Below are 14,984 nucleotides of genomic sequence, written 5' to 3' on the forward strand. Positions count from 1 at the left end.
CATGTACCCTAGGTCTGCCATTATACATGCACATTTAGTTTGTACTATTGCCATGTAAATGTACAGGTCACCCATGATGGTTTAAAAGTGACCATGGGTAGACTGAAACACCCTTGTAATTTTCCTTAATGACTTGCCTGTCAGTATGGAACAGGTGTTTTAGGATGCACTCTGGACAGAAAGTGAGATTTTGAGGAAAACTTAAATTATCTGAGTTCCTTAGAAATGCATAAAATTATCCATTGCTTAATCAATTATACACACATGCATGCCCTCTCCCGCAGAAGAGGCTGGATCAGGCATCTACATTATTTGATGTAATTATGTTGGTTGTAAAATAAAATGCAATTGATACGGAGTATTTCTGGGTTTATTTGCCATATGTGGCACACAAAAACAAATGGTAGGTTACCTCCAAATTTTTATTTCAAGTATGTTACACATATTTATATGTAAAAATTGATTACAAAAAAGCAAATGTGGCATTAATTTACCATGCTTTAAGTAAATTGCATATCCCTTGTAACCATTCTTCTGGTCAGAAGCCCCCTGGACTCCACCAATGGAGACATCTACCCTGCTCACAGAGGCAGTACTGAGTGATGCACAGTGCTTTCCTTCCCATCAGTGCTTCACAATTAGTCAAAGGATTACAGAAAAAGCATCCTTGTCACAGCCTCGAATACCAAACTGCATTAAAAATTAATGTTGCTGTTTAATTCTTGAAGGTTTTTTCTTTTTTAAGAATGTGTTCTTAAGCATTTGCAAATTCTCAAGTTTTGGCTCAGATTCTCATGTTGTGGCATAACCACCCGTAGTCACTCTAGACTCGTCTTGCTTCCCCTTCTGCACCAGAAGCTTGATAAGGGACATGCCTTGATTTCAGACTCCAGAATCCATCTTGCTTTCTTTGGTCCCAGAGGACAAGGCTTCTCTCCTGTATATTGTGTATATACTACACACTGTCAGCACCAAAAACTGGTGCTCACATGCCCCTTCTTCCATTCCTATATCTCATGGCTGACTTAACTCATCCCAAAGATACAGATGGTTTATTTCTTCCAAGCCATGGCTTTGGTCGTCACTTGCATAACTTGACTGAATGGGTGTTGCATACATTTGGCTTCATGTTTATAAACCACAAAATAAGCCATCTTTACATGTCCTTAATGTCACAGGCTGCTTCATTCTTACTTTCGTTGATTTAAGGTGAACAGTTTTGTTGAAACTTCCTATGGATTGACCTATGGATTCCTATGGAGATGCCTCTGGGAAATAACCGACAGACCCATTATGCAAATGCATCCCTACCTCTCTTGCAGAGATAAGAAAGTTCCTCTTGGTCCACAAAGATTTCCAGAATATTTTCTCCCTTCTTACATTTCAGCCCATCGGTCACTCTCAGGTTTAAAAAGAAATGTTGATTTGATTCACCCAGGAGAAGAGAATGGTTACTTCTTCAGCTTACTTGAACATCACATGACAAGATACATCCTGTTTGCAGTAAAGGAAGTCCAACCAGAATCAGGCTCAACGTATGGAGCAGAGACAGCCCCACACACTTATCTTTCCATACTGCAGCACCTATTGTGTTTTTGAAAGATGAGAGCTGTTAGTTCAGTGAAGAGCTTAATCCTGCAGCTTTGCACTGCTATGGCCTCCCTATAACCTCGCCTTTGTATCACAGGTATGTTCCTGATCGGACTAAGAGGGCTGCACAGCAGAGTGAAACAAAGTTGATGCCAACTTCATAACAGCATCATAACACCGTTGTGTAGCTGTAATGGTAATTCCTAGCTGCCTAACTCCCAAAAGTTACTGTAGTGCGTAACAGTGCTTTTCGAAGGCTTGTCCAGCGCAAGCAGATCGCTGACAGGTTATCTATACTTTCAGGCGGTTCTGAAGAGGCCATATATTAGCATTTATTTCCTCTCCGTACCACTCGGCCATCCAGCTGGTGGTGTTTTTACTGATGAGCCCACGGTGCTGTCAACGTCAGCTTAGACAGAACTTGAAGTGAGCTCATTTTTGCAAGTGTTGTTGCTGTTTAAATCCCGGAGGGTTGTAATTTCATGTACATTGATGAGGGTGAGCATGTGTTTCATATCTGGACTGGTTTTTTGATTATTGGGAGACATACTTTCTTTTCTTAGACATGTCTAAAAAAGAAAACAGAAAGGAAAGATTAAAACTGAGAATTCATATAAAAGGCAAATTTTTTTTAAAGTTTGAAAGTTTTGCTTTTTCTGCTTGCTAGCCATAGCCATTACACCTTTTCCATTTGTGTGTCACTGGAAGCACCCAGTACAAAGGAAAGCTACTGTTTCTTCCTCAGTCAAGGAGCTTTATAGGACAACAGCCCTAGTCACAAAAGGAAATTTATATTTAATTCAAGTTTTCATATGAACAGGCCTTGCATCATGCTTTTGCAAGTGCTTTTCCACCTGCTTTCAATACAGGCCAGTGCCTGAAATATTTTCATCAAGTTGTCAAAATAAAGCCCCAGTCCTGCCAACCAGTCTTAAACTTAATGTCGCTGTTGAGTTTAGTGGAGATAAGGCACAATCTCCACTAAAGGAGAGGTCAAGGCAACCTGTAAGAACTTAACAAGCATTTTAAATAACAAAGCTCACTTGTGAGATCAGGACAATATTAAATTTTGATGAAAGCTAGGTTGATATCTGAGACTGGACCTCACCCAAGAGCAAGATTCATGTAATTCCACCAGAGAGGTTATCTTCACTACACTATTCTGCTTTATTTTAACTCTACCCCTAAAACTGGGACTTTTTTTTACGTATGGGAAGGACAGGTTTCCGTAGATTCAGTTTCTGAAATTCTTTCAGGACACAGAGCAGAACAGGGGCATCTGTCTCTTCTGAGTGTTATCCTTGCTTTCATACTTTCATCCTAACAAATTCCTACAAGATTTATCTTGTCAAACTTTAGTCTGAATGGCACAAATTACTGGCAGGATTGTCAATCTAAAAAAGAGACAGGCATAAATTTAATTGCTCCCTGAAGATACATCTAAAGCTACATTTAGCTGCAGCTAATTAGATATTCTCCAAGCAACAGTTATGATTCATCTGCTGAGGAGCAAAACAAGAAGGCAAATAAGAAATAGGCAGCAAAATTTAAATTTGACCTCCCAAAATGCTGGGGTTGGTTTTGGTTTGTTTTCAATTAGAAATGCAGCTGGTGTTGCACTGTACTGAGACCTGAGGCTTGTGCTGCATTTAAGCCAGGGGGCACAGACCTCCTGTTTTTTCTGCATGAGGGGGTGACTTCACCTCTACTGCAGACAAAACATAGTTTTGCTTCTGTGAACTGAGCTTCCCAAACACCTGCTCTGCCCACCTTTCCCAAAACTACCTGCCAGCATTAAGGGTACGGGTAAAAACCCAAGGAAGTTCTTTTCCAAAGATCTTAAAATGTCTGTTTACCAAGAAAGACGGAGCTTCACAAAAACGCCCATCTGAAATGGGGCTGTCACCAACTTACAGGTATGGAAACTGCGGCAAAACTAGGTGAACTTGACCTTGTCCATCACGCTGCCACACAAAGCAATGCCGTAGGTAGGAAAAGGATTTCAGGGGCCTGTGCCTCCATCTTGGGCAAATGCTATTCCCAAGTGCCAAACCAGAAGGGCTGTTGATGTGCGCTTAAACTGGAGAGTAGCTTGCACTCAGAGTAACTGGAAACAGAAATGGGTAGTAGGTGCCGGAAAATAACTGCCTGGTTTGAGTTAGATCAGGGTGCAGTGAAATGTTTCATCTCTTTGGGACTCCATCCTGTGTTCCTTGTACACCTGAGCTTCCTCTGGCTTTAAAAATACTGTGTGAGTATTTAAAGGATTTGATCATAAATTAAGCATGAACGCTTCTGACCAGCTGTGCTAAGGTGGTGCTAGCCAAGAAAATGAGTGGGGGTTTTTTTATTGGTTTTGGTTGGTTTGTTTATAAGAAAGGGAATTACTTACACAGGTAAAAAGGATGAGCAGCAAATAAAAAATCCCAAGGCAAGTCAGCATGAACAGCTCAGCCTTGTATTTTTTAAATTTTTCCTCTTCTATTCCAGGGCAACCTAAAACATAAAGCAAGGCGTTACATTGTTCTGGTGTTTGTAAAATATTTTTAAACTGTTACCTTCATGCGATGCCATGCAGAGCATGGGACAGTCAAGAGTTACTACTGTACCTGTTACTTTCAATGTGACTGTGCTGCTCAGATTGTGTTCTCCAGTCTCTTCCCCCACAGCGCACTTATATGTCCCGCTGTTTTGGCTGGTCACGTTTTTGATCCTCAGTGAAAAGAAGGTGTCATTGGATAGCTCCAGGGACCCCCCAAATTCTTTTGGATAATGAGATTCCACATCAAGGACTTTCCATGCTCTTCCTTTGCCATCTGCAGCCATCTGGAAAACACGAATATATTTCTTGTCTTGGGCAACAGTGTCATCCTGAGTTTAAGGGAAAAGAGAGTTTTAAAGCCAGCTTGCAACTGAAAATGCAGAGGCTAAAGAGAGGCGGGTGCGGGCCTCAAAAGCATCTAATATGTTCATGCTCACAATCAAAAATTATTTCCTTTTTTTGCTTAAATAAACACTATATTTATAAACAGATACTGTAGATCTATTCTGTAATAGCTTCTTAATCTGCCTCACCTGGACACAATCCTGGTAGAGATGTATCATGACAAAAGGCAGCGGTAGAGTTTGCTCCGTGGGGATGGAGCTGAGGCAGCGAGAAGCAGCCCTACCCAGCTGCTTAGTGGTGGCTCTGGGGACCAGAGGTCCCCAGGAGAGTGCGGCAGCAGGCAGGCAAGCTCCACTGCTGCCTGCGTTAGCCCTGCCAGCACACTTTCTGCCATGCAGTGGTGGGAATTAAACCTGCCTACCCAGCAGACACACCACAGCACACCGGCTTTGCCAGCACAGGCTGGCATCCTCCCAGCGATCCCGCAGCCAGAGCTCCTTGTGGGAATACAGCCCTGGAAACTGCATTTCCCTGTGTCAGTTTCTGTGCAGCTGACCGCTGAAAACACAGTGCCTCTCTGGAGGAATGGGGTTTTTCCCCCCTCCGCTCCACTCTTTATTGGAACCAAAGAACAAAAAATTGCTTTGATTCCTTCAGATTCGGTTGCGTGAAGGTCAGAAGCAGGTTCTGGTGCACTTGGGGAGCATTTCTGTGTTGAATTTCTTAATTGTAACCAGAAGAGCTACATTCCTTGGCATCGCTGAGAGGCTGCTGGAGGAATGAAGTATATTCCCAGAACAGTTTGTACTGCGGGGCGATAGGATGCACTGAAAATGACAATTGGCTGGGAACCACAAAGAAGAGAGAAATCGCTAACTTGATTTGAAAGATGGGAGAAGGGTTTGAATTAGCCTGTGTCCATTCTTATTCATTGACGTTGCTCCCTGGGCTTCAAGGCAACATGCCCTCCATGAAGGTTTCCCGAGTAATGAATTCAGTCTTTCTGTGGACCAGCAGAGCCAGAGCCACCTCATACAGTCCAAGGCTCAGCTTTTCAGCCAAACCTATAACTAATGCAAGCTAAGGCTTTTTTATTATTTTATTTTAATGGACATATTTTTGGGTTGCACGTTGGTGCTTACATTCTATCAGTATAGCTACTGCATCAGGGTATAACAGTTACACTCTAAGTTATTAAAATTAACACAATTTTCTCATACTGGGGATAGGAGTATCTGGTTTCCCTTTCATGAATTTGCATTAAGAAAGTGTACTCAAGAGTCTAGAGAGAAATACGGCCCTGACGCTCCATTATACGTTGCTGCTTTTGCAGCCCTAAAATGGTGTAAAACAAGCTGCAGGTTGGGGAACTTTCCAGGAGCTGGGGAATCAGACTAAAGCACAAGATTTTCGTAATTGTAAAGATCCTTTCTCAGAAAGGTTTGGGTTTTTTTAGTGCATCAACTGAAACACAGAGCAGTAATTCCCTGGGGTTTTCCACACTTTACCCCGAAATAGGGAAGAAAGTACCTTCTTCCTCTTAATCCCCCAGTAAATTTACCCCAGCTTCTCTTTCTTATTACGCTGAGCCCCAAGCAGCTATGAAACAAGCAGTATGTATGGTGGTTCATCAGGCTGTAGCGACTTCACTGTGCTACAGGGATTTAGATATTTTCAGGCCTTGCACATTGTCAGAGATGTGGCCAGAGGAATTCCGATACCCAGGCTGGGCTCAGCTCTGGTTACAAGAGGGTCAATAGCAGTTAAGTGGATAGAGTTGACCTCCCTCTGATCTAATTTTTGCCACTCTCTCTTCCCTTACCACCCCCTTCCTCAGTGAAATTTAAAACTGCCCACAGGGCAATAAAAAGAACCAGCCTGGCTGCCCTTCTCATGCCCTAAAATGCACATAGGAGGTCTGAGCTATGCACAGAAAATTACTTTTGTTTTTTTCTTTTTTTCTTTAATTCACTGCTAGCATAAATAATGGTGCTGTGATTCTTGTGGCTGAGACCTGGGAATCAGAAAACACTTTGATCTTTTTGTATGCAATTGTAATCACCACTGCTAATAGAAGAGAGAAGTAAATTAAGTCCATGTATCCTACGCCTGATCATGCGTTTATTCCTGGTGAGATTTCTGGTAAATTATTTAACTTCCCTATTTTACAGGGATGATGAGGGATAGGATTGACTGTTGTCTCCAAAGCTTTTCAAGGTGCTCTGTTGCTGTCACAAGTACAGTGAAGGTGACTCTGGACACAAGCAAGTCAGAACTTTGCTTTGCACAGACCTGTTCTCCATGAAGCTGCACAAACAGCCTTTCCCCAAAAGAGAAGAAAAAGTTACTTTGTGCCCTAATCTGGCTCCTCTGCTTGGGAAGAAACCAGGCCCGATCTGGATGGGGGTCATGAACCTTCGCATTTGGGGAAGAGGAGGAATGGTTCATATGTGTGGGTTTAATTTGGGGTTTGCATGCCTCTTTTTCCCCATTAAGTCTCCCCTTTACTGAAGAGCAAAGGCAGGCAAGGCAGTCTGTGGTGGTGCTGGTGTGCCCAGCAGCCTCCCTACATTTTTTAGGCTACAGAGACATCTGGTGGCATTTTTCCAGCCTCTACACTCAGCGCATCCATTCCTGCTCAGAGGTCACAGCAACCCTTTCTCTGATGCCTGAACCAAGCCTTTTTCCACTGCAATCTTATCTCCTATTATCTTATCATAAAAACATCAACTCCTCTCTTTTTAAATTCTCTAAGTAGCAAGGAAACATCTGAGCAAATTTGCAGAGTGAGTCCCCATACTCCAGCTGTGTAAAAGTAAGTCCATGTTTATCAGTTCAGTAAGGTCATCCTTCTGCCTCTTGCTCTATTCAAGCTAACCTTTTTTCCCCTCAAACCTAATTAAAATTACGAAAATGTCACTTTGTTTGCCACCTCCTGTGAATTACTTGGCAGACTCTCATTAGACAATCATTTCATAGCCCAAGCTCCTATGATAACCCAGCACTAATTCATACCAAGTCTCCTCCAGGTGATACCACAGCCCAAGGTAAATGCTAGGGGGTTTACCTAATTAATTCCACACAAGCTTAGAGGGATCGAAGTGAGTGCTGTCAGTGGCAGCTATTCACTTGTGTAGGGACCATCCTCTTCTTTAATCAGCAACAAAATATTTTCTGCACACATTTCATTTGCATTTCATTTCCTTTCCACCTCGCTGGCAAGCAAGGTGCAGCATGCCAGCTCCCCCTGCTCCCCACCTCCAAAGGCAGGAAAAAAGGGAGGTGGTCTTTTCCTGCTCCCATGTTTGCTGTTAATGGCTTTACCAAAATTCAGAAGGCAAATCATGACTTGTGTGGGGACCGGTAGAAATGCTACTGAATCTATTTGCATAAAAAAGGTATCATTGCCATGCTGGCTGCTGGGGGTTATTGAAGCAAGAATTTTGCTGGGCAACAGGGACCTGCAGGTTGGCAGCATCATTCCACCTATCTGCATAAAACTATCCATTACAAAATTTTAAAAAGAAAAGAAATGTGAGTTTATGTTTATTGTCACATATACATTGGCCAGCAGCAGTGTCTGTGACAGGCTTTTTCAGAAAACAGCTGTGGGGCTAAGTCCGTTGTTTTCCATCACCTCCACAGCAATGAGAGGAAATGCTACCCCCAGGGGCTGATACTTCCAACACCTTCATGAATGACCTGGACACTGGGACAGAGCACATGCTTAGCAAGTTTGTAGGTGTTACAAAGCTGGGAGGAGTGGCTGATACGCCAGAGGGATGTGCTGCCATCCTGAGGGACCTCAAACAGGCTGAGGACGTGGACTGAGAGGAACCTCATAAAGTTCAGCAAATGAAAATGGCAAGTCCTGCCCCTGGGGAGGAATAACCCCAGGCACCAGGACAGGCTGGAACCAACCTGCTGGGATGGCCCTGGTGCACATTAAGTTGACCATGAGCCAGCGATGAGCCTTTGCAGCAAAGAAGGTAGAGCATCTCCAACAGATGGAAGGAGGTGACTCTTCCCCTCGGCTCATCCCTGGTGAGACACACCTGCAGCGCTGGGTCCAGTGCTGGGCTCCCCAGTACGAGAGACATGGACTTACTGGAGACAGTCCAGCAAAGGGCCACAAAAATGATTAAAGATTTGGAGCATCTCACATATGAGGAGAGGCTGAAAGAGCTGGGACTGTTCACCCTAGATGAGACAAGGCTCAGGGGCATCTTGTCGATATGTACCTGATTGCCAGGGGGATAAAGAAGCTGAAGCCACACTTTTCTCAGTGGCCTCCAGAGGTGAGACAATAGGCAATGGGCACAAACTGAAAGTCAGGAAATTCCATTTAAACATAAGAAAAAACTTTTTTACTGTTGGGGTGGTTGAATGCTGGAATGGGCTGCCCAGAGAGGGTAGGGAGCTTCCATCCTTGGAGATACTCAAAACCCAGCTGGACACAGCCCTGAGTAACAGCTCTAGTTGTCTTATTTTAGTGAGTTTCATGGAAAGTCATTCTAGTTCCCAAAACCTTGGAAACACTTGGTCTAAAGTTGCGATTGATTGTGATTTTCCCACATATATTCTTTAGTCAAATGAGTCCTGTTACGCTTCTCCTAGCCCAGAGCTTTTTGGTGGTGGTACAGTGGATTTTAAAATGGGATAGGTTTGACTGAAAATACTGCTGAGCTGACACATTTCTGTTCTCTGACTAGATGAATTATGAGAAATAGGTAGAATAATTAGGCCTCTAAAACTGAAGTGCTCTTCAGCAAATATTTCTTTTTTAGAGAACTAAAAACAAGGTGGAAGAAGGAGAAGGAACACTTTTCTCAGTTCCAGCTGGCTGAGTTTTAGCTGCAGTTTTGAAAACCACTACAGCATTACATGACAGTGCCACTAAACAAAGGCAATTCACACATGCTATATTACTTACACCGAACTAATCAATTAAAACTTAATTTTATCATGTACATGCAAAAGCAAGCAGTTGTTAAGTTAAATCATGTTCTCTGCACTCATTGAATACCTTTTCTCATCAAACTTTTCCCAAACTGAGGTGGTACGTTGGCTCCCAGGTAAACTGAAGTGCCAATATGTTCCACTTTCCCCATAAAAGTAAATTTTTGTTTAAAACAAAATGGTTCAGGTCCAAAACTGATGTCAGTTTAAAGATGGAATGTATTAACATTGTTTTCTTCTGAGGGCAGGATGATTGTAAAAATGGTTTGTTTAAAATTATACCAGGAATAATGGCCAAGTTGAAGTTTCAGACTGCTAAATAGATTTTAAACTATATACAGGCAGGAGGAATTTATTTTCTGAAGCAAAATATCTAAAATTCTGGCAATGCCCAACAGCCAATGTATAATGAATCACAACTGAGCTGAAACCACTTAATAGGTGTATTTTTCAGCACAAAAACACTTCCATATTTGATTAGTGCTGAAGGTGTATCCATATGGTTCCTATACAGTGTCATGTAGAGACACCAATGTTAAATTTGAAAAAAACAGACATAAATTGTGGGCACATGTGAGTGAACTGTGACTGTGCTTTAGAGGAGAAACAAAAAAGAAAGAAAGGAAAACCAAAACGAATCCCAAAACAACAGCAAAGGAACTGCTTGTGACACATAAGCCAGCTGGAAAAGCCCTCTGACTCAGTCACACAGGATCTTTATTGCGTTTATTTTTTAGCTAAGGGCATCCAGCACTAGCCCATGTCAGGCAAAAGAATTGTTTTGGTCATGTAATCATTTCCACCGCTCCCTTCCTGTCTAAATGAGCAATGTGTTGGAGCTACTTGGAGCTGAATAGATGTCTGAGGAGCATTTGGCTGCATTTCTTCAGGTTTGTTAGGAATTAGGCAACTATTTACCTATGCTAATAGATAACAGCTATGCATATTTAGCAAAAGTAACTTCATTTGAAGGAAGGTGTGATTAATATTAAATGTCTAAAACGTTTCTTCTTATTTTGTAATATGACTTCCCCCTCTAATTCTGCCACAATTTTATATCTTTCAGGGAAGTGTTATAAAGTTAACAGACTTCTCTCCACTGAAGTACAGCCTTCTTTCCCCTTCCTCAAGATTTGTTTTAGATTAAGACTTTTCTGGCTATCACATGAACAAAATAGAAAAATATCCACTGGGACTTAATTTGTGTGTGTTTAAACTTGGTTTTCAAACTGGATATAAAGTGATAATTATGAGGTTTTATGAAGTGGTTCTCATTTTCAATGTACTACACAAAGGGAAACTGTTCAGTTTTCAATAGCCCTATGAGGCAGAAAGGTAAGTAAAGTTTCATCACCTAGGTTCTTGTTTCGTAGGTGGGCCATAGAGATCCAAACCAATATTTCTATACACAATTCCCAGTGCTTGGGTGCTTATGCAAAAAGAAGTCAGTTTTCTGTTCTCAGCTGGCAAACTTCCACACTGCTCATATATGGTTTTATGGCATGTAGGTTGCCCAGCATTCTTAAAAATGGACCTCCTTTAAAGGGGACCATCATTATGAAAACTTCTCCCTAATTTTCTCATGGCCACATAGCGAATGGGATGAGAGCTGCACCAGGCTGGAAGAGGACTTGGTGCTCTACCTTCTCCTCAGTGTGCTAGGCCTGCCTACTTCAAGTATTTCTGAGTTAAAATCATTTTGTCTGAGCTGACTGTGGTCTTGATTCTGCACAGAACCACTTACACGTATGACTTTGTGCATGCAAATAACCTAATTAGCTCCAAGGATACTGGGTGCATGACAGGTTAAACACATGCACGCCTTTTTGCAGTACGACACATTAGCAAAAGTGAAGGAACTGTTGAATGCAATCCTTCCTTTTAACATCCATTTGAATTTTGACACCAGAATATTAACTGCTTTAAACAATTATTCCTTCATTAAAAACTAAAAAAGCAAGTAATTTAAATAGCATCCTTTTTTTTTTAGGCAGATCATAGCAAGCAATTTAAAAGCACCCCTTAATTGGTCAGAGCATGCAGAGGTGCCAGTAGGAAGGAGGGGGTTGTTTGCCGAGCGTTCACCCTGCACAACCAGCTGCATGTGCAGCACCGTAACGCTGTCGCCATCATTTTTTTAAAGCAGCAGAAGCAAAGGTTAATTGCTTGCATTTACTGCACAGTTCAAAGTGGCCTCATACAAAAGATGTAGCCTAACAGCTGCTTGAGGTTTACCGTCTAAAATTTCATACCATTTGTTGGAATTACCTTTTAATTAGCCATTTGGGGGTATACGTGGTGTTTATTGATTACTCCTTCAGTAGCTGTTTTTTAAATAACAGACTAATTCTCTATGTTGGGTAGTCCAGTCACACTCTGCCATTCCCCCACCCTCCTTTTGCAGTGTTGTGTGGGACAACAGCACACAGCTGAGGGAGGGGAGAGGGAGAGGGGAGAGGGAGAGGAGAGAGGGAGAGGGGAGATGGAGAGGGAGAGGAGAGGAGAGGAGAGGAGAGGAGAGGAGAGGAGAGGAGAGGAGAGGAGAGGAGAGGAGAGGAGAGGAGAGGAGAGGAGAGGAGAGGAGAGGAGAGGAGAGGAGAGGAGAGGAGAGGAGAGGAGAGGAAGCTTCAAGCTGCTGCTTATTTAGCTAGCCCCACAAATAGAAGACATATTGCTTCTTCAGCACAAAACATTGAGTCTAAATTACTTTTTCCTGACAAAACTCAGGCTTTTTATGTGCTTTGGTTATGTGCTTTTCCTAATATGGCTGCAGCAGTGGCTTGGGTTAGCGTCACCAGGAGTGGGACCTGTGGGTCCCCACTTCCCACCTCTCTCCTGGGATGAGTAACCAGAAGACTGCAGTACCATGGTTGGTGCCATCAGCCCCTGAGGATGGTGGCAAGAGCTGGAGATAGCTAGACTTTGTTACTTCTTGTAGTTTTGTCAGTGCCAGCAGAGAAAAAAATGCATGAGGTCCTGTCATGCTGGGCACTGGAAAACCAGTCTTTTCCTGAGTGAAATGGGTAAAGTAGGAAGAGCAAGGGGACCATGGAGGGAAAGGAGATCGGCTGGACAGGGCAGAGGAGGTGCAGTGGCAGTCTGGACTGTAACAGCCTGACTGCCGCAAAGGGAAGCAGCATTAGTGCTGTGAGACACACACAAAAGGCATCATCAAATATCACCCTCCCCTGCATATGCAGTTGTTCTGTGCCCAAGTGGAACTGTAAAGAGCAAGAAACAACACAGAATTGGGTCTACAGGGCTTCCTTATGCTGTTTCATCAGGGCAATGGCTTTTGGCTCCTGTTTGCTGCCTGGCCCTCCCAGCTGCCACTGAACTCAGAAGGACATGCTTCTGGAGGATCCCCACACTTTAGCATGCTGAAACTCTTTTCATTTTTTGTTGAGTTCCAACACTGGTTTGGGGGAGAATTTTCAGGGATCCAGTCAACCTCTCTGTTTATTCCTCCCCCACCCCATACCACTCTGTGCAACTCCTCCAGGTCCACCAGACTGCATGGTCTGCCTGCAATGAGCTCCCTGCCCTGCCTAGATTCTGTGGGAAATATGGGACCTTAAATAATTAGCATGTGTCTGTATGGAAAACACATGTCCTTATCCAGCTTTTGAAGCAGAAAGCAAAAAAAGGTAAGCTGACACCTATCCCAGCTCCCACAGTAATGTTCAACCAAATGCATTATTCTTTCCTCTCTGTCTTCCCCCTGCACTTAGTTCAGTATTTTGGAAAAAAAAAAGGAGACTATAGATGCTGCACTTGCTGATGGGCTGGTAGCCAGGTTTGAAATGGCTCTTTCACAGTTAAGTACCTTTGGGTTGCAGTTGTCATCTAGTCAGTAGGCAGATGCTCATTGTCGTACCAGCAGTGAAACTCAGATGCATTGCACAGAAGCCCTATCTAATACCATTGTTTGCTGGTTTCCTGTAGGGGATAATTTTAAAACTGTATCTGACCAAACTGCTGGGGAAGCCAAGGCTGTGGCTTTATGTTTGGGCAGAGATAAATTAACAGGTTTTGCCCACCAAAAATAAGGGGTTTTTCCCTTCCCATCCACTGCTCTCCCATCACATAGGAAAGTAATTAAACTCTGTAACCTATAAAATCTTTGCTTGCAGATTGATTTTCCACTATTATGACAAGCAAGAGCGAGCTGACTTAACAGGTAACCAGAGGACCACCAGGACTGACTCATGGTAAGCAGCAGGACTGCATGTCTGGGAGTGAGGAATGGGGGAGAACAAAACCTTCCTTTTTTTCCTCTTAATTAGGCTAACACCGTAAGCTGGAACTATGCACTGAGATGAATACACAGTGCCATACAGCAAGTCAACAGCTACTTCTTCAACCACTGTGCAGCTCTGCCTCTCTTTCTATGAGAAATTTCATCTTGAAAGCGTTGAACAGGACTTCCTGCCCATTAGCCCATTGATCCTTGTAGCCCTCCTGCAAACAGGTGGTCAGCAGGGCTCTCTTGCTTTGGAGATGGGAATTCTGAACCAGGGCAGCCAAGATTAGACTTTTACTTTGTGACTGCAAAGAGATAACTCAGAATTTCTAGCCCTCCATCAGCCTTCTGCATACCCTGCCCTCATGCCCACCTCCACTAGTCAAAAAGCGGACCAAAAGCAATTCAAGGATCACGCTTAAATTGTCTGTCTACAATGACATGGAAAATGCCTGTTCTCCATGATCAGCTAGATGGTTTCATTTTTCCCTTATCTCTGCTGCAGTGAGAGGTGGATGCCTCTTCATAAAATAACCCATTTTATACAAGACAAGTCAGTATCAGGTAAGAAAGCAGTGCAGACTGCTCAAGGAACTTGGGCTTTTTTCTTACCTTATACCAAGATGCTGTCTGGTAGGTGATTGAGGAGTCCCGAAGAACTTTACAGGGCAGCAGCACTTCTTCAGCACATCTCACAGCAACATCTGGGACTGCCACAGAAACTCCACTGATCAAGCACCAAACTGCAAAGCACAGGTACACATCATCTTTAAAAGAGCTTGCCTATATAATCCTCCCTGACTTCCCAAAACATATCCCCACAAAATAAACGTGAAAGACCAGAATGAAAAGGCAAGGCTCCCCACTTACCATTGCACAGGATGATAAGCAGTGCATAGACTGCTCTACATAGACTGCATACTGAAGTCATGGCTTTTGCTGCTTCAAATCACAGAGCAGCAACGGCGTGCCTCTTCACAGGACAGACTGAGAGAGCAGAATGAAACTGCTACTGCTTCTAGAGTGATATTTCTGGAGGTAGGCTGGGGAATCCCCCAGATAGCTTATCTTTAAGTTCCGCGTCACAGGGAAAATCCCTACGTGTAGGAGCCAGTGCTCCTCCCATTAAATTTTTTAGGTCACTCCCATTTCTGCAACTGCCTGCACTGGTAGCTCTTCACCTCTTTTTTTTTTTTTTTTTCTTTTTTTTTTCCCCTGTGTGTCGATCTGAACAGAAATAAGGTTTACCATGGGGCACTGTGGGTCAGCATGAAGGGCATCAAAATCAACACTGAAAGAATCTCT

General features: G+C 43.1%; 1 protein-coding gene across 1 annotated transcript; it reads right to left on the minus strand.

Moving 5' to 3' along the window:
• Positions 1-352: 352 nt before the first annotated feature.
• Positions 353-14,707, minus strand: CD83 (CD83 molecule). The gene is made up of 5 exons (XM_064441736.1): positions 14,550-14,707; positions 14,292-14,422; positions 4,200-4,416; positions 3,983-4,086; positions 353-2,159 (listed from the first exon to the last, which is right to left on the minus strand). Exons 1-5 carry the CDS (start codon positions 14,608-14,610, stop codon positions 2,001-2,003), a joined length of 672 nt encoding a protein of 223 aa, XP_064297806.1. The 5' UTR covers positions 14,611-14,707; the 3' UTR covers positions 353-2,000.
• Between the last annotated feature and the right edge of the window lie 277 nt (positions 14,708-14,984).

Source organism: Phalacrocorax carbo, chromosome 2 (assembly GCF_963921805.1).
Source record: "Phalacrocorax carbo chromosome 2, bPhaCar2.1, whole genome shotgun sequence".
In the NCBI taxonomy this organism is placed as follows: domain Eukaryota; kingdom Metazoa; phylum Chordata; class Aves; order Suliformes; family Phalacrocoracidae; genus Phalacrocorax; species Phalacrocorax carbo.